At 36.6% G+C, this 19,974-nt stretch overlaps 1 protein-coding gene across 1 annotated transcript in view; it reads right to left on the bottom strand.

Moving 5' to 3' along the window:
• LOC136029360 (neurexin 1-like) overlaps positions 1–19,974 on the bottom strand; it is a 117,684-nt gene that overhangs the window by 94,824 nt on the left and 2,886 nt on the right. The window contains exon 2 of the mRNA XM_065707672.1: positions 4,156–4,291. Coding sequence (XP_065563744.1) covers positions 4,156–4,291 — 136 coding nt within the window. The remainder of the gene's footprint in view (positions 1–4,155; positions 4,292–19,974) is intronic.

The raw sequence follows: 19,974 nt of genomic DNA, 5'->3' as shown, positions 1-19,974 counted from the left end.
TGTGTCTCCTAGACATTATGAAACTGCTGAATATACCTTTAAAATTTACGTCACCGAATATGGGCACATGAATATATATATTTGTAAATTCTTGTTCCTGACTAAGTGGTTGGTGCGCTGGTGTGAAAATTCTTTGTCCAAGGGACATGGGTTTGATCCCAGTTGTGGCCAGTTATTTGGTTTGAGACGGGGTCATTGAAGAGACCCTGTAAGCTCAGTCGGAGTTGACCCAGCTCTAAATGGGTACCTGGAGAAATCTGGGGAAGGTAAGCAGGAAGGATGTGTGAAAGCACAGGATGATTAGCTCCTAGCCCCCCATTGCACTTTCTGGCTGAAGGGTCATGAAACGGAGATCAGCACCGCCGGTTTGGACCTTAAGGGTCTAGTTCCGTCTTACTTGCTTACATACTTTTTTTTAGTTTTTGTCTGCAAGTTCTTCTAAAATGGTTTTACAATCTATTTTCCTTGTGTCTTCACTTTTATTCAACTTCATTGCTAAATAATTTAGTCTATAATAATTGATTGTTGATATCAAATAGTTTTGTATTGGTTTTAGCCTGGAAAGTAATCTCTCACCAAAAACAACGCTTACTGGAATCGTTAAGAACATTCCAAAATTTCTAAAATCAATTTTTCTTTTTGATGTCAGTGTGGGACCCTTTCAAACGCGGGGCCCGATTGGGCTCAATCATTCCAATCGCTCCTTTTCCGGCCTGATTAATATCTAAGTTGTAAATAAGAATTCTATTCACAATTGCTATTTTGTCCGATTGTGCAATTTGAAAAGTGTGGTTGATATTCCCACTACAAGTTTATGTTGAAAATAATCTTATTTTCAGTTCTTTTGTGGTTGAAAATCTATAGCTTGTTCAACTTTTGAAAAACTTAAAAATAATTTATTTGGAGCTAGTTATCTTCTCCGGTTTTGTTAAAAAAAATTTTTATCTCGATAAAAAAAGAAGGGTACCTGGATAAACTAATAAAATAGCTTTGCGTTTTATCAATTTCAAGTGTTTTTAGAGGTACGTATGGACAAAATATCCGAGGTGTAAGATTTCCAATAAGAATATAACCACAAACAACGGTTGGTTAAAACATAGCAAGTGACACAACTGATAGCTCAAATCATTACAAAGCCAGCTAGGGCCGACATGGTAGATGGATGAATTTGATCTGGGACCTCTCAAAGCGGGGTTTAAGCGTACTCATATCAAGACCTTATTAGCCTTTAAGGAGATGAAGATTTCTCGAGACAGTGCTAAGGGGGTGACCCAAACACAACCAAAATGAGGTCGAGAAAATGAAGTAAAAAAGTAGCATTTCTGGAAAGAATTGTAGAAGGGTCTTAAGATATTAATTCATTCTGAAGTAGCTTGCACACTATTGTGGCATTATTTATGGCATTTACTAGCCCTATATAGGCCACTTCTTGTATCTCTGTCCGTTTTTCTGGCAGTTACATATAGCAATCACAAATTCTTTCGGTCTGTCTGTCTGTCTGTCGGTCCCGGTTTTGCTACTTTAGGCACTTCCAGGTAAGCTAGGACGATGAAATTTGGCGGGCGTATCAGGGAGCGGACCAGATTAAATTAGAAATAGGGGGTTTTCCCGATTTGACCATCTGGGGGGGGGGCGGTTAATTCGGAAAAATAAAAAAATGAAGTATTTTTAACTTACGAACGGTTGATCAGATCTTAATGAAATATGATGTTTGGAAGGATATCATGTCTCAAATCTATTATTTTGAATCCCAACTGGATCTGGTAACATTGGGGGGGGGGAGTGTTGGAAAACACTTAGAGTGGAGGGATCGGGATGAAACTTGACGGGAAAAATAAGCTCAAGTCCTAGATACATGATTGACATAACCGGAACTGATCCGCTCTCTTTGGGGTAGTTTGGGGGGGGGGGGGTTAATTCTGAAAAATTAGAAAAAATGAGGCATTTTTAATTTACGAACGAATGATCGGATCTCAATGAAATTTGATATTTAGAAGGATATCGTGTCTCAAAGCTCTTAATTTAAATCCCGACCGGATCTGGTGACATTGGGGGGAGTTTGGGGGGGGACCTAAAATCATGGAAAACACTTAGATAAGAGGGATCGGGATGAAACTTGGTGTGAAAAATAAGAAAATTCTTAGATGCATGATTGACATAATTGAAACCGATTCGCTCTATTGGGGGGGGGGGGGTTAATTCTGAAAAATAGAAAAAAAATGACGTATTTTTAACTTACGAAGGAGTGATCGGATCTTCGTGAAACTTCATATTTTGAAAGAGCTCGTAACTCAGATCTCTTATTTTAAGTTTCAACCGGATCCAGTGTCATTTGGGGGGAAGTTTGGGAGGGGGGATCTTAGAACATACTTAAAGCGGAAAGATCATGATGAAACTAGATGAGAAGAATAAAACCTATCTAAGATACGTGACTGACATAACCAGACTGGATCTGCTCTATTTGGTGGAGTTGGGGGGGGGTAATATGGAAAAATGAGGTATTTGTAACTAACGAACGGGTGACCAGATCTTAATGAAATTTGATATTTAGATGGATCTTGTGCTTTAAAGCTCTAATTTTAAATTTCTACAAGATCCTGTGACATTGGGGGGAGTTGAAGGGGGAAACCAGAATTCTTTGAAAACGTGAAAATTGGGGTATTTTATCTTACGAATAGGTGATCGGATCTTAATGAAACTTGATTTATATAGAAGGATCTTGTGTCTCAGATACTCCATTTTCTAATCGAATTGGATCCGAGGACATAGGGGGCTGGAGGAGGGAAACAGAAATCTTGGAAAACACTTAGAGTGGAGAGATCGGGATGAAACTTGATGGGAAGAATAAGCGCAAGTTCTAGATACGTGATTGACATAATTGGAACGGATCTGTTCTCTTTGGAGGAGATTTGAGTGTTAATTTAGAAAAATTAGAAAAATTGAGGTATTTTTAACTTAAGAACGGGTGACCGGATCTTAATGAAATTTGATATTTAAAAGGAGCCCATGTCTCGGAGCTCTTATTTCAAATACCGACCAGATCTGTTTACATTGGGGGAGTTGAAGGGGGAAATCTTGGAAACGCTTGGAGTGGAGGAATCGGGATGAAGCTTGGTGGATAGAACAAGCAACTGTCCTTGATACGTGATTGACGTAACCGTACTGGATTTGCCCTCTTTGTGGGAGTTAGGGGGAGGGGTTCAGTTATTTGGCGAGTTTGGTGCTTCTGGACGTGTTGGGACGATAAAAATTGGTAGGAGTGTCAGGGAGCTGCACTAATTGACTTGATAAAGTCGTTTTCCCAGACTCGACCATCTGGGGGGTTAAAGGCAGAGGAAAAATCAGAAAAAATGAGGTATTTATAACATAGGAGTGGGTGATCGGATCTTAATGAATTTTGATATTTAGAAGGATATCGTGACTCAGAGCTATTATTTTAAATCCTGACCGGTATTAAGCCTCTTATTTTCCTTTTAAATCAATCTATTGATTCTTAGAATTTTGTTAGAGCTTATACCATAGTAGCTCTTGGCTCTTCTTGCCTCGTCACAAGTGCCATATGAGCTCCTTGCTCTTGTTCTTAATTTGTATCCCCTATCTCTTTCTTTTTTCCTCTCCTCTCCCTTTCTCTCTCTCTCTCTCTCTCTCTCCCTCTCTCTCTCTCTCTCTCTCTCTCTCTCTCTCTCTCTCTCTCTCTCTCTTTCTCTTGCCAAGATTTTCAATTCTACAACGAAAAGTTGAAGTACACCATTTTACTTCAATTATATGAATTATTTTTTAGTTAATCGTGACTTAACACAACTTACGTTCAAAGCGGACAAGCAAAGAAACAGAGTCCAGTAAAAAATCATGTTCTTGTTAATTTATAAATTAGTCACAAATGTTTTTTTTGCGCATGATTAGCATTTTAGTGCCAAAAGAACAAGGAAAAGGGATTGTCAAGTTGCTTTGACATTTCTTTTTTCGTTGATGTACCCTTTTTTTGATGTCATATTTTAAATTTTGATCATTTGGCTTTCTTCCTATTTTGTTTATCTTTTTGCTATTTTTTTCTTTAGATTTTTTGCCACTATTTTTTTTTACATTTTTTGTAGTGAATAAAAAAGTTACGTTTAATATTACTATATATATATAAGTTAGTATTAGGCTACTTACTTTTCTCGCAATATCTACCAACAAATTCCTGAGAAAGGCAGTGACACGCCGGTCCTTCGTCAGTTTCATAACAGATGGAATCGTGAAAGCATGGGCTTCGTATGAGACACGATGAAGATGCAGAAGCTTCTGCCCCCTGTGAAATATTTATTAAATTATTACACTGATAAATATAACTTAAAAAAAAGCTAAAGTACGTATGCACCCAGTATGTGCAAATGATATAGAAACAAAAGTTTGACTATCAGGTCGTAAACAAGTTCTTCTACACTTCTACTCAGGTTTTATTTGCACCTTTTAAACAGTGTATTTACACATTAAAAACTGGCACAAAGGAGACGGAAGTATCTAAAGTCTAATCTCGAAATAAAAATCAAGAAAATAGTTGTGTCATTTGAAATAAACGCTATTTAAACGCATAATCTACTTATTCATGGGTCATTTGAATTTAATCAAGGTCTTAATGATCGGAGATATATTAAACTTGTATTTTTGCATTTGTATTCAAATTTGCATCATTTGAGAGAACCTGGAGAAAAATTTTCAGATAAAGTTCTGATTTGACGAAAATATATTAATTTAATTCATTATACCTTAAATCCTCTTCAATGGAAGTTTCGAGCCCCAATATACAAGCTAGTGCTTTTTGCGGTTTTCCTGAAAAGAATTGTCGCTGATTCACATTTCTTTTCTGTCATTTTTTTACTTTGTTTAAAGAAACTTTTTACATTTTTTCATTTATTAGTAATGTGAGCTCTGGCAACTTTCTAGACAATAGTTAAAATTGCACACAAAATAAGTTGTCTTAGGAAATTTTTGTGGCAAAAGATCGCTTCTGACCCAAACAGTGAAACGACTGTACTATCAACTAAAATGTCTCACAGAGGTAGTAGTTTTAAAACTATTTTAAATGCACCCAAAACAAAGGGAGAAGCTTGCTGACTCCGACACAAAAAAATTAAATAAAGCTAAAGTTAAGGGGATACCCTTTAAACCCTCCTAGAAAGTTCCCCTTCCCTTTAAATCTTTCTTTATGACATCTTCCCACCCCAACCGCAGATGACCTGCTTTCCGTTTAGCCCTAAACGGTTGGCCAAAAACAACAATCTATGGTAATCTGTCATTCATCATCCGCAGAACGTGTCCTAGCCATCTCAACCTATCTCTCATTATAGCCTTAGAAAGCGGGATTGAACCATACACTTTGTACAGCCTACTGTTTTTACAAATTGAAAAGTCACTAACATAGATGTTACTATATTACGCATATTTTTCTTATACAAATGGTGCAAAGGTAGCTTTTTTTCTCAGTTTCCACAAATTTGATCTGTGATCCTTGGTGAGGTGTGGTAGTTTTATGATCCCGCGAAACTTTGTCTCTGCTTCTTCTCTGAATTTAGATAAAAAAAACAAGTTTTTTCAACTCTATATCTACCTTATCATCTATATCTACCTCGAAAGGACCTTTGTCTCGACCTAACGTAAGATACGTGCGTTTCCTAGGAATTTTGTTAGGTGAGAATCTTTCTTTTAGAAACCACATCAAGATAGTCCAAGCAAAAATATCACGTAATCTTGGGATTATTCGGAAACTTAAACACATCTTCCCTGGATCTATTCTTCGGACCCTGTATTTTTCACTCATTCAGCCGTATTTAACTTACTGCAACTCGATTTGGATGTCTACTTTCCATTCTCTGCTCCATCCGATTAAAGTGATTCAGCAAGAGGCTCGCCAGTTAGTTTACGAATTTAATAAAGGTCATCGAAAAGTGCTTTTGAATACTTATGCACTCTATGTTGTCTCTTGCTCTTCAATGATTTTCAAGTATCTTCATGGTGAACTGCCTCGCTGTTTCAATTCTTTCGTTCCCGATTTAGTCAATTCAAGGAGCTCTTATAATCTACGCAATAAAGACCACCTACTATTACCTCAAACTAAGACTGTCAGATCAGATTTTAGTTTCTGAATAGCATTTAGTAAAGTATGGAACAGTCTCCCTGATAATGTCCGTAGCATTCATTCGTTTAATGCCTTTGAAACCCAACTAAAAATATTTTTGGTTGATAAATATAATGTGGAATAAATTTGAGAATAAATTTATTTTTGAATTGGTTTGAATTAATATTGTTATATTTTTAATAATATGATGAATAATAAGGGTAGGGCGACATCCCTATATGCTAGGCTTGAGCACGTTTATTTATTTAATTTTAATTGTTGTGATTATGTGTTGGTGGGAGATGGTGTGGACTTGGATTTGAATTTCGAGGACGAAGTGGTAAGTAAGAATAACACAAACTTATTTAATTGGATTTTTTGTTTTTTTAAGAAAAGACTGTTTATTTGGTATTTATTTTTGTTTTAACCCCTATGTAACGTGCCATGGAGCCCTGTAGGGGTAGAGAGTTATTGTTGTCCATTTATTTTGATGTCAATAAACTGAACTGAATTGAACTGAAAGTAAGGACCGACATTAAAACTTAAAACGAACAGAAATTACTCCGTATATGAAAGGGGCTGCTTCCTCATCAACGCCCCGCTCTTTACGCTAAAGTTTGACTCTTTCTCTCAACTCTTCTTTTTAAAACAGCAATAAACTTTAGCGTAAAGAGCTTGGCGTTGATGAGGAAGCAGCCACTTTCATATACGAAGTAATTTCTGTGCGTTTTAAGTTGTAATGTCGCTCCCTACTTTCAGTTGAAAAGACTTGTTTTCTTATTTAATTTCTGAACGTTTTTGAATCAATGCATGTTTTGATTTTGGCTCTCCGCAGAGGAATAATTAAAAAGAAATTTGCATATTTATTTTTTTTGGCTAAATGGCTTTCTCATAATTTTGATCGAATGATTTTGAGAAAAAAAGAGCGGGGGAGGAAGCCTAGTTGACCTCCAATTTGTTTGGTTAATTAAAAAGGCAACTAGAACTTTTAATTTTTTACGAATCTTTTTATTAGTAAAAGATATACGTAACTTATAAATTAGCTTACGTAAAGAATTTTTTATTCTCATGTTTTTATTACTTATATGAGAGGGTTCGCCCCCTCGTCAGTACCTCTCTCTTTACACTAAATCTTAAATTTTGTCCCAATTCATTAAGAATGACCCCTGAATCACAAAAGCCGTAGAATAAATAGTTGACATTACTAAAAATACTTTAGCGTAAAAGAGCGAGGTATTAGGAGGAGGTGAGCCCCTCATATGGGTAATAATTTCTGTTCGTTTTAAGTTTTAATGCTGCTCCTTACTTCAAGCTGAAAATATTTTTTCATATTTATTTTTTAATTGTTTTTTTTTAAATAATGCTAGTAAATTCTGCGCTCCCTTCATGGAAATTTTCTTCCCCCAAGACAAACTCCTCGATCGAAAGTTCTCCCAGCATATACACTTCCCAATAACCATTACTACATGTAAGCACTCGTCAAAGTTTGTAACTTGTAGCCCCTCCCACGGGGACTGTGGGGGAGTAAGTCGTCCCCAAAGACATAGTTCTAAGGTTTTTCGACTACGCTGAATAAAATGGCTATCTCAGAATTTTGATCCATGACTTTGGGAAAATAATTTGCGTGGGGGGGCCTAGGTGCCCTCCAATGTTTTGGTCACTTAAAAAGGCCACTAGAACTTTTAATTTCTGTTAGAATGAGCCCTCTCGCAACATTCTAGGACAACTGGGTCGATACGATCACCCCTGGGGAAAAACCAAAAAACCAAAAAACCAAAAAACAAACAAACAAACAAATAAACACGCATCCGTGATCTGCCTTCTGGCAAAAAATACAAAATTCCACGTTTTTGTAGATAGGAGCTTGAAACTTCTACAGTAGGGTTTTCTGATACGCTGAATCTGATAGTGTAATTTTCGTTATGATTCTATGACTTTTAGGGGATTTTTTCCCCTATTTTCTAAAATAACTCAAATTTTTTCAGTCTCGCAACTTTTGATGGGTAAGACTAAACTTACGGAAACTTATTCAATTATGTGGAATACAACATTCCACATTTTTGTAGATAGGAGCTTGAAACTTCTACAGTATGGTTGTCTAATACGCTGAATCTGGTGGTGTGATTTTCGTTAAGATTCTATGACTCTTAGGGGGTGTTTTCTCCTATTTTCTAAAATAAGGCAAATTTTCTCAGGCTAGTAACTTTCGATTGGTAAGACTAAACTTGATTAAACTTATATATTTAAAATCAGCATTAAAATGCAATTTTTTTGATGCAGCTATTGGTATCAAAATTCCATTTTTTAGAGTTTTGGTTACTATTGAGCCGGGTCGCTCCTTACTACAGTTCGTTAGACGAACTGTTTGCTAAAGTTAATGCAAGATATCTAATTTCTCAACAAATTTTTGGATACCCTTGGCTTTTGACTTTTTGTTTGTGGGTGGAGGGAGGAGTGAAAGTGGTGTTTCCAAGAAGATTTGATCCCTGTCTTCTATTAAATACACCTATTATTGTTCTGTTCTTAACCTTACGGGTCTTGGCAAGGAATAGTCTTACCATCTTATGATCCATTGAATCCACTAGGGGAACGGGGTGAAATGCGAAGAATGCACCAAAAGGGGTATATTATAGACCGTATATATATATATATATATATATATATATATATATATATATATATATATATATATATATATATATATATATATATATATATATATATATATATATATATATATATATATATATATATATATATATATATATATATATATATATATATTCTTTTTACCCTTTACCATGTTACTGGCTTTCTATCCCTTGCGGATTTAGCAAGTGATGATCTCACAATCTCATGGTCCCATTATTCCTCTAGGGAAACAAGGAGAATTAAGAAAAAATTCGTCATAATAGTTGTATTGCAGATAAGGTTTAAGATATTTTTATGAAAACTACAAAACTTTCCCTGTAATTTCAATTTCATCCTATGCTCCTTGTCAATGTGTTTGTGAATACCCCAACTACCAATCTTTAACCCAACCTTGGGTACCTTTGAATTTATTCGGGTCGTTTAGCTACAACAATAAGCAGGTTTTCTTTGAAAATTTGAAAATAGCCATCTTGTTCAAAATAGTCCAATAGTCAAATAATTATGCCTATGGGATTTGCATGACCCTACACTACTTTTGAGGGGAATGCCTAATACATAGAATATCAAAAGACTAAAAGTTTAAAAACATGTTCAAAGTTTAAGCCTTTAAAGGGACGAAGAAGATTCAAAAGTATAAAAACATGTTTTTAAAAAAATGTCTAGGGAGAAAAATTGCCATTTCGGTAAATGTGCAGTTTCCAAGATAATTTAGCAAAGCTGAAAATGAATAAAAATTTATACTTTTTTTATCAAACAGTTCGTGGTAGCAAACTGTGAATAAAAAATGACGTGGATCAATAGTAGCCGAAACTCTAACAAAAAAAGGAATTTGAGCAGCAACAGATAGGCGATATCAAAAGAATCGGCTTATTATACTGGTTCCAAATATATAAGATTAATTCAGCTTAGTGTTACCCATCAAAATGCTAAGAGCCTAAGACAATTTCCCTCATTCTTGAAAATGGGAAATATATCCCCTAAAAGTAAAAGAACCGAAATGAAAACCCCGCCACTAGATCCAGCGTATTCGAGAACCCTACTGTAGAGGTTTCAAGCTCCTATCTTCAAAAATGTGGAGTTTAGTTATTATTGCCAGAAGAAGGATCACAGATGCGAGTTTATTTGATATTTTTTCCAGGGGTGAGCTTTTCGAGCCAAAGATCCTGTAACATCGGGAGAGGGATCATAATAACGAAAATTCAAAGTTCTAGTGCCCTTTTTAAGTAGCCAAAAAGATTGGAGGGAAGCTAGCCCCCTCCTTTGCCCTGTTTTTAAATAAAATCCTTCGACCAAAGTTTTGAGGCAGCTATCTTATTCAGCAAAGTTAAAAGATCCTAAAATTATGTCTTTGGTGATAACATAACCTCCACAGTTTTTGGGGGAGGATTAAAAAGTTGTAAGGGTTGCCTATTGTTTATTTATAGTATTTGTTATTGAAAAGTTTGCATACATTTATCGGATGGGGAAGGACGGTGAACTATGCTGGGAGGTATTCTATGAGGAAGGAAGTTTTCGGGGGCTGAACGTTTCAGGGGAAATTTTACACTTGAGGAATATACAAGAATTCCTGTACAAAATTATTTTTATTGGCCTTACTTTTTCTTTCCGGCTAAATCTAACGTGTGGAGATGTCAAGGGTATTTGTACGGGGTAATTTTTACTGGGATTAAATTGTCGAGAGGATTTTGCTGTGAGGGAGGGGCGGATTTTTTCGTGGAGATTGAGTCGGACTTCTTAGTTCTAAATAAAAAAAAAAACATCAAAAAATTAATTTAAATAAACAGGTTTTTTCAACTGAAGGTAAGGGAAACATTAGCCTTAAAACGAACGGAAATTGTTATGTATCTGAATGGGGCAACCCCCTAATCAACATCTGGCTCATGACGCTAATTGAGTTTAAAAAACAAAGTTTTTGAGGGAAGTAAAGAGAGAAGTTGAAACTTAAAACGAACAAAAATTATTGCTTCACGGTCGATTGAACGTATATCAATAAAACTAGAACAAATAAAGCAAATAATCATATTTCTCTATGTTTGTAGTACTATGGAAAATAAGCGCTTTACTGAAAACACAAAAACCAATTACGAAAAACAAGAATGCTGAGTTATTAGTTAAAATTGAGTACGTAGCCTGACAACAGTAAAGTAATCTCTTAAGTTTTTCATAGTTTTACACTAGCCGTGATATAAGTAACTTTCAGTGCTTAACTAAAATTATCTTGAAAAAATAGGCATAAAAACATATACTTTCTTAATAACCGGAAAGTCACTGCACAGCATACAGAAATATTAAACTGATTGGCAAATCTTAAATTGAAAGTAATACGCTTTAGAACCAAAACGAGAGCCAATCAATAGACTGAACCGATGTGCCAAACTGTTACCACAGTAGAAGAAAAGAAAAATTAAGCAACAATCCTAAAATGGTTTATTTTATACTGTAAAAAGTGTCCTTAATCGGTTTGCTTTTACTGCACCAAAACTCCATGATTGTTTTGTGTTTTCATTAAAGCGCTAGTTTTCTATAATCCTACAAGCAAAGGGAAATGCGATTATTTCGCTTATTTGTACTAGTTTACTGATATAAGTTAGGTGGACTTTGAAGCAATAATTTGTTTTCGTTTTAAGTTTCAGCTTCGCTCTTTACTTTCTTCAAAAAACTGTTTTTTAAAATTAATCTTTGCCCGTTTTTAATTTGAATTTAATGCAGAAGCAACACTGCAATGATCTATTTTTTTCAGGCGGGGGGCATTCCACTCATATTCGGATTTATAAAATTGCTCCTTACTTTCAGTTGAAAAATTATTAGTTTCTGATGGTCAAGGAGGCACACTCGTGCCTCTTTAAAGAGGCGAACCACGACAATGTTAAGCGATCTTCGGTTCCAGTGGTCGCAGAGGAATGGGGAGGGATGCATTTCGTAGCCCGAGCTCTAACTAAGAAGCCTGCCAAATTTCACCCCCCTCCGACTTTTCCTTCATGGGGAAAATCTCGCCGATATTTTCGACCACCCAACCCCACTCCCCAAATAACGTTGTCCGATCGGGCTGAAATTCACAAGTTAAGGTCCCCTAGGGCCCAGGAGCTTATCCGCGAAATTTCAGCTCGATCCGATATCTCCTTCCCTGTTTTCCAGAAACCACGCATAGCCACTTAATGTTCATGTTCTCCTTTTGTTTTTTTCTGCCACGCCTACAGGTCACAGCCGACATCGGATCTGGGTGTACAAAGACTCATTCGACGCGGAATTCGCTGAGTAATTTTCCTGGAAAGTTTCGTCGGAAAATCCTAACCCCCCGATTTTCTAGCGTAGAAAAACCCATTTCCCCATAAGAGACCATGTTAATTTTTGAAATTCTTAAAAATTATTTCAAAGTTATATTTATACACATGCAGGTATTTCGACTTCAAACATGCCCGGTTAGCTCAGTCGGTAGAGCGTGGGACTTTTAATCCTAAAGTCAAGGGTTCAAGTCCCTTATCGGGCGGGTTTTTTTCACAAAATATGAAAGAAAACTTCGTTTTCTTAAGGAGTTAAAGAGGCTGCGTCCCAAAGTTGAACCTTAAAACGTACAGGAATTAGGAGAGGCAGTCCTAATTCCTGTACGAGGAGTACAGGAATTATTAAATTACATCCACCATGGATTGTAGAAAAACGTACAGAAATAATATGAAAAAAACTTCGTTTTCTTAAAGAGTTAAAGAGGCTGCGTCCCAAAGTCGAACCTTAAAACGTACAGGAATTAGGAGAGGCAGTTGGGGGGCTGCCGCCCCCCAAACCCCCCGCTTTTAAAGACTCTTTTGTACAGGTTTTATGTTTTGTTAATTAAAAGAGGGCCTTGCCGAAGCCAAGAGCGGGGGGTTAGGGGGGCGGCAGCCCCCACAACAAAAGACCTGTACAAAAGAGTCTTTAAAAGCGGGGGTTTGGGGGCGGCAGCCCCCCAACTGCCTTTCCTAATTCCTGTACGTTTTAAGGTTCGACTTTGGGACGCAGCCTCTTTAACTCTTTAAGAAAACGAAGTTTTTTTCATATTATTTTTCAAATAATGCCGAAAAATCTATGCTACACAAAATGGTGTACACGATTTTGAAGGTGAGCAACCACGACAATTAGGAAAAAGTAATTATTTTTCTAAAGAAGTGTTTTAAGGTTTTCAATACCTAAGCAAAATATTGGTCTGTATAACTTATTTCATTAAACGCCAGCCCCCCCCCCTTCCCTGATAAATACCAAAAATTTTAGACATTCAAGTGTGGAATGGCAATAAACAAGAAAATGTTGGAAAGCAACCTGACAACTAGAAAAACATCACAGAAAAAAAAATGCAAAAAAGTTCCTTGTGCCATATAGGCTTATATAGGCTATATAGTTCCTTGTGCTATATTTCTCTATATAGGCTACATTACAAAAAGTTTTGTTCTGTCTATTAAATTGTAAAAAAGGAAATAATATGAAGAAATAAAAATAACAATAAGTAATCCTTCTTTGAAGATACAGCTTTGAGTGGCTCCTGAACGATATGCCTACACTTCTCCAGCGCCTAAGTGTTAAGGGGCTGGGATACGGGGCGTAATTTGTTCCAAAAATAGTTTATGGAACACTTCACAGTTCACAAAAAAGTTTAAAAAAAAGTAAATTAGTTGAAAAATAATCATATATAAGGCATAAAACTATGATGGAAAAAAATGGCTGATTAGGAAACTGAACCCTTGCCACTTTGATTAAAGTATAACGCGCTAGTAACTGAACTTTGGCGGCTGATGATCGAATTCACTCCATTTTGTTCTTTTGGGACCATAATTGGTGTTACTTACAGTCCTTTTCCTAAAGACTACGGAGAGTTATGTCATCATCAAAAGCATAGTTATTGGACCTTATTCAGCAAATACATTTGGAATTGGCTATTACAAAACATTGAGTTAATAAAAGTTTCTATTATATACTGTGAGAGCATTAAAATATATTTGATGAAGCTAAACTTTTGCAAACAAGAGGAGGGGAGGGGGTACGGCAATGAATAATCATTTCGAATTTCGCGAATCAATTATTTGTTATTCTATGAATTTCTTCCTCTTAAGAACATTCGATATTTAAAATCATTTTGCGAGCATCAACGTCGGCTGACCATGTTAAAGGGTTCAACGGATGAATTCTCCCAACGGACTAAGGAGACTTACCACGAGGGCTCCGAGGGGGGATATATGGATGAGTTCTTGTAAATCTCCAGTTAACAGCTTTGGCCCATAATTATTACAATGGTACTGTTTCATAATCCCAAGCTTTTACACTTAAGAAGTGGCATCAAAAGTGCCCTTTTAGTGCTATATGGCATTTACGGATGGTAGACTGATGAAAAGCACGTAGATATGATCGATAGCTTTCATATGAGCCATTAAACATCTCTAAGAAGTTCTGACAGCCCATTAGCCGCCCCAGCTTTTCCACTTGAGACATGGCAACAATAGTGTCATTTTTAGCGCCATTTGGCGCTTGCAGGTGGTTTAATTTATAGGGAAAACGTAGAAATGATAAATAGGTTTTATGTGAGCTATTATAGATCTGCCTACGTTGGCTTGGTAGCCCGCTAGCCCCAACCCTTGAGAAATGGCACGGAAAGTGCCATTTTTGTGCCGTATGGTACTTACAGATGATGGAATTTATAAAAAGGACGTTGAACTGAGAAATTGCTTTTGAATAAGCCATTAAGCATCTCTCTATGATCTTCTGGTAAACCACTAGCCCTGGAAAAACAAAAACAAACAAAAAAACAGAAAAATCTGTCAGGAGACAGATCAGTGCTACCCATGCAAAAAAGTGACTCCTTGTTGCTCAAGGTTTGAGATTGTAATTCTTCTGCATAAGGTTTTCGACCATGCTGACTCCAATGGTACACTTTTTATTTTGATTTGACACCGTTTTCAAGGGGTTTCAGGTTTTTTTTCGAAATCAACAAAAATTTCTTTTTGCAATAATCTTTCACTTTTAAGACGAACCTGAATAATAGTTACCATTCCTGAATTAGTGTCAATTTATTTTTATAAAGTCAGTTTTTTCTAAGTGTGTTTTTTAACTCTTTGTTGCTATGGGATGTTGCTCGCTCTTTACTAGATTGCAGCTACCGCTGCAACCATGATGTTAAAATTTTATTCCGATTCACTATTAGCGATTCCTGACAAACAAGAGTCGTTTAGTTACAACAATAAGAATATTTTCTCCAAGTACTAAATAGCTTTAATGTGAATTAAATTAAAAAAACAAGTTTTTAAATGAAAGTAAGGAGCGACATTAAAACTTAAAACGAACAGAAATTACTCCGTATATGAAAGGGGCTTTTCCTTCTCAACGCCCCGCTCTTTACGCTAAAGTTTGACTCTTTCTCATAACTCTACATTTTAAAACAGTAAAAAACTTTAGCGTAAAGAGCGGGGCGTTGAGAAGGAAAAGCCCCTTTCATATACGGAGTAATTTCTGTTCGTTTTAAGTTTTAATGTCGCTCCTTACTTTCATTTTAAAAACTTGTTTTTTTTTATTTAATTTCTGAACGTTTTTGAATCAATGCATGTTTTGATTTTGGCTCTCCGCAGAGGAATAATTAAAACGAAATTTGTATATTTATTTTTTTTTTTTTGGCTAAATGGCTTTCTCATAATTTTGATCGAATGGTTTTGAGAAAAAAAGAGCGGGGGAGGAAGCCTAGTTGCCCTCCGATTTTCGGTTAATTAAAAAGGCAACTAGAACGTTTAATTTTTTACGAATCTTTTTATAAGTAAAAGATATACGTAACTTATAAATTAGCTTACATAAAGAACTTTTGTATTCTTATGTTTTTATTACATATATGAAGGGGTTCGCCCCCTCGTCAGTACCTCGCTCTTTACACTAAAGCTTAAATTTTGTCCCAATTCATTAAGAATGACCCCTGAATCACAAAAGCCGCAAAATAAATAGTTGAAATTATTAAAAATACTTTGGCGTAAAGAGCGAGTATTAGGAGGAGGGGAACCCCTCATATGGGTAATAATTTATGTTCGTTTTAAGTTTTAATGCTGCTGCTTACTTCCAGCTGAAAAAAAAACTTTTTCATTGTTTTTTTTTTAAGTAATGCTAGTAAATCCTGCGCTCCCTTCATGGAAATTTTCTTCTCCCATGACAAATTCCTCGATGGAAATTTCCCCCAGCATATTCCCCTCTTCTCAACCCCTGCCTCCAACCAAAGAACCTCCTGAAAACGTCTGTACACTTCCCAACAACCATTACTATATGTAAGCACTGGTCAAAGTTTTGAACTTGTAACCCCTCCCACGGGGACTGTGGGGGAGTAAGTCGTTCCCAAAGACATAGTTATAAGGTTTTTCGACTACGTTGAATAAAATGGCTATCTCAGAATTTTGATCCGTTGACTTTGGGAAAATAATTAGCGTGGGAGGGGGCCTAGGTGCCCTCCAATTTTTTTTTCACTTAAAAAGGGCACTAGAACTTTTCATTTCCGTTAGAATGAGCCCTCTTGCAACATTCTAGGACAACTGGGTCGATACGATCACCCCTGGGAAGAAAAAAAAAACAAACAAATAAACACGCATCCGTGATCTGCCTTCTGGCAAAAAATATAAAATTCCACATTTTTGTAGATAGGAGCTTGAAACTTCTACAGCAGGGTTTTCTGATACGCTGAATCTGACGGTGTAATTCTCGTTAAGATTCCATGACTTTTAGGGGGGTTTCCCCCTATTTTCTAAAATAACACAAATTTTCTCAGGCTCGTAACTTTTGATGGGTAGGACTAAACTTGATGAAACTTATATATTTGAAATCAGCATTAAAATGCAATTCTTTTGATGTAGCTATTGGTACCAAAATTCCATTTTTTAGACTTTTGGTTTCTATTGAGCCGGGTCACTCCTTACTATAGTTCGTTACCACGAACTGTTTGAAAGCGAGATTTTGAGGAAAGGGCAACCCTCTTAATTTACCAGAAAGGACTGTAAGTTTGGAAATTTGCCCATATTGTTTACAAATAGTAGTTGTTGTTGAATGTGCTGCAGATTGAGAGATCATCGGTTCAAATGTGCTTGTCCTCAGATTTTGAGGACTCCTCCTTTGTCTCCTACTCAACGCCTTGCGCTTTATGGGGCTAGTCACCTTCCTATCACTTTTGACTTTTAAAAAGTATACTAGGACTGATTTCCAAATGAATTTATTGTATCCGAAGTTTATTCGATATACGACCACGCTTTCTAGAAATACCTTAAATGTTAATAAGGGGAGACTACTTTAGTTTATAGCCCTTGCCCTGAGGGCTGTGAAAGGGGGAGATCATCCTCAAAGACATAGATAGTGGATCTTTCAAATATATCTAACAAATTGGCTATCTCAGAATTTTGACTGGATGTGTTTGAGGAAATGATGGGCGTGGAAGGAGGGGGAGGTTGCCCTCAAATCACTTTTGAATTTTAAATGCACAATATAACTTCTGATTTCCAATGCAATGACCCCTCCGAAGCTAGCACGACCACCTCTTCCTTTCAGAACCTTATATATCCCTCGGGGCACAGCCTATAGCCTGAAATCGCTGTGGGAGATTCTCATCTTCAAAGACATAATTGCTGGACCTTTCAACTACTTTGAACAAAATGGCTTTCCTAAAATTTTGATTGGATACATTCGGGGAAATGATGAGGGTGGAAGGGACTGGTTTCCCTCCAATTACTTTTCGCTATTAAAAAGGACACAAAAACTTGCAATTTCCAATCAAATCAAATAAGCCCCTTTCAAAGTTTCTACAACAACTTCTTCTATACGAAAGACACTGGTCTTAAAAAAAAATAAAAAGCAAGAAAAAAAATAATTCAGTGTATCCACATCGTACTTTACTTAGGCAGCACTATTGTACTTCGGATGATCAAAACAAGAAGGTGTTTTAAAGGTAGAAACTAAAGATCTTATAAGAAAAGAAAAAAGGTAAATTTTGCGTTTTTTAAACTAGTTATTAATCCTATTTATTTAAATCTGATCTGTTTAATATATGCTGTAATATATGATGTTTAATATTTTATGAATTGATTTAGTCACTGGGCTCCAAAAACTCTGGTCCAGAAATTAGTGATCAGACTTTCATTGTTGTTGCACTTTTGTGCAACAAAAGCCCGGGTTTTTGCACTTTATAGGTAGATAAAGACTTTTTCGGCTCTTTTTGTTGCACTTAGACTATGTCGTCAGTTGGCACCATGGTTCGTAGTGAAAATAGTAAGCTGTCTTTCCTTGAACAGGGTATCAAGGAGGCACACTCGTGCCTCTTTAAAGAGGCGAACCACGACAATGTTAAGCGATCTTCGGTTCCAGTGGTCGCAGAGGGATGGGGAGGAATGCATTTCGTAGCCCGAGCTCCAACTAAGAAACCTGCCAAATTTCATCCCCCTCTGACTTTTCCTTCATGGGGAAAATCTGACCGATAACTCCTTCCCTGTTTTCCAGAAACCACGCATAGCCACTTAATGTTCATATTCTCCTTTTGTTTTTTTTCTGCCACGCCTACAGGTCACAGCCGACATTGGATCTGGGTGTACGAAGACTCATTCGACACGGAATTCTCCGAGTAATTTTCCTGGAAACTTTCGTCGGAAAATCTTAACCCCCCGATTTTCTAGCTTAGAAAAACCCATTTCCCCATTGAAGGTAAAATTTTCTCTTGTAATAACAACACTTGTTTGAAAAATTCTTACACTAACAGCAGCTTGGCGCAGCGAAGCGTGCTGGGCCCATAACCCAGAGGTCGGTGGATCGAAACCGCTAGCTGCTAACTTTTTAAAATTTATAAAATTAGGTAATTTTGTCAGTTTGAATTTATTGATACAGAAAGTGAGAAAATAAACATGGAAACATGTGATCAGAATTACATACTGGAATGTTCACAAGAATTTATACTGAAGCGGGGGTAAGGCTTGATGGAAGCAAGTTAAAAGAACCATTTAAATTGATTTCCTAATTGAAGCCGTTGGTGAAATTTTCTATTGTAATAACTTGTTTGATAACAAGCATAACAGCAGCTTGGCGCAGCGGAAGCGCGCTGGGCCCATAAACCGGAGGCGGGTGGGTAAAAACCACTAGCTGCTAAATTTTTAATTAAGCTGCTAAACTATTAAAATTATCAAAATTAGATAATTTTGTCAGTTTGAATTTATTGATACAGAAAGCGAGAAAATAAACATGGAAAATTATTATTAAATTACATCCACCATGGATTGTAGAAAAACGTACAGAAATAATATGAAAAAACTTCGTTTTCTTAAAGAGTTAAAGAGGCTGCGTCCCAAAGTCGAACCTTAAAACGTACAGGAATTAAGAGGGGCAGTAGGGGGGCTGCCGGCCCCCAAATCCCCCGCTTTTAAAGACTCTTTTGTACAGGTTTTTTTTGTGGGGGGACTCCATTGTTACTAATTACTAGTTTCGGCGCAATGGTTCTCCTGTCCTCTTGTGTTTAACATTTTTCGAAGTTATTTTATTATTCATTCATTTCAATTTTTGTTAATTAAAAGAGGGCCTTTCCGAAGCCAAGAGCGGGGGGTTAGGGGGGCGGCAGCCCCCCCACAACAAAAAACCTGTACAAAAGAGTCTTTAAAAGCGGGGGGTTTGGGGGGCGGCAGCCCCCCAACTGCCTCTCCTAATTCCTGTACGTTTTAAGGTTCGACTTTGGGACGCAGCCTCTTTAACTCTTTAAGAAAACGAAGTTTTTTTCATATTATATCATAATAGGGTATTACCATAACCTATATTTACATTATGGTAGTCGTAGCCGCGAGGCTTCCCGTCCCAATATACAGGGTATGTTTAGTGGGATGTTGAAAAGTGATTGGAGGACTACAAACCTTCCCCTCTTTGCTTCTAACATATGCCCTCCCCTCAACACTCATCAAATTTTGAAAAAGTAATTTTGTTCAAAACAAGCAAAGGGTCTAGTAACTATGCATTCGGGGATGCAGTGCCCCCAAACCCCCCGGGACAAAGTTTTTAAATTATAAAAATTACCGTATTTTAATTGCAGGACTAGTTGCTGCGAAAAGGTGTAATGTTTGATTCAGAGTGTGTTCGAAAAGGTTATGTGAACGTCGACGGAGAACGTCGAGGAACATGTCTAACTAAATCAAACGATTTTGCGTGGATCCAGTTTTTCTAAAAGACATAACTGCAATATCTCGAGAACAGCTGAAGGCATTATATTTAAACTTTTA

This window comes from Artemia franciscana, chromosome 7 (genome assembly GCF_032884065.1).
Source record: "Artemia franciscana chromosome 7, ASM3288406v1, whole genome shotgun sequence".
NCBI classification, from domain to species: Eukaryota; Metazoa; Arthropoda; class Branchiopoda; order Anostraca; family Artemiidae; genus Artemia; species Artemia franciscana.
This window is presented reverse-complemented; position numbering and strand designations above follow the sequence as displayed.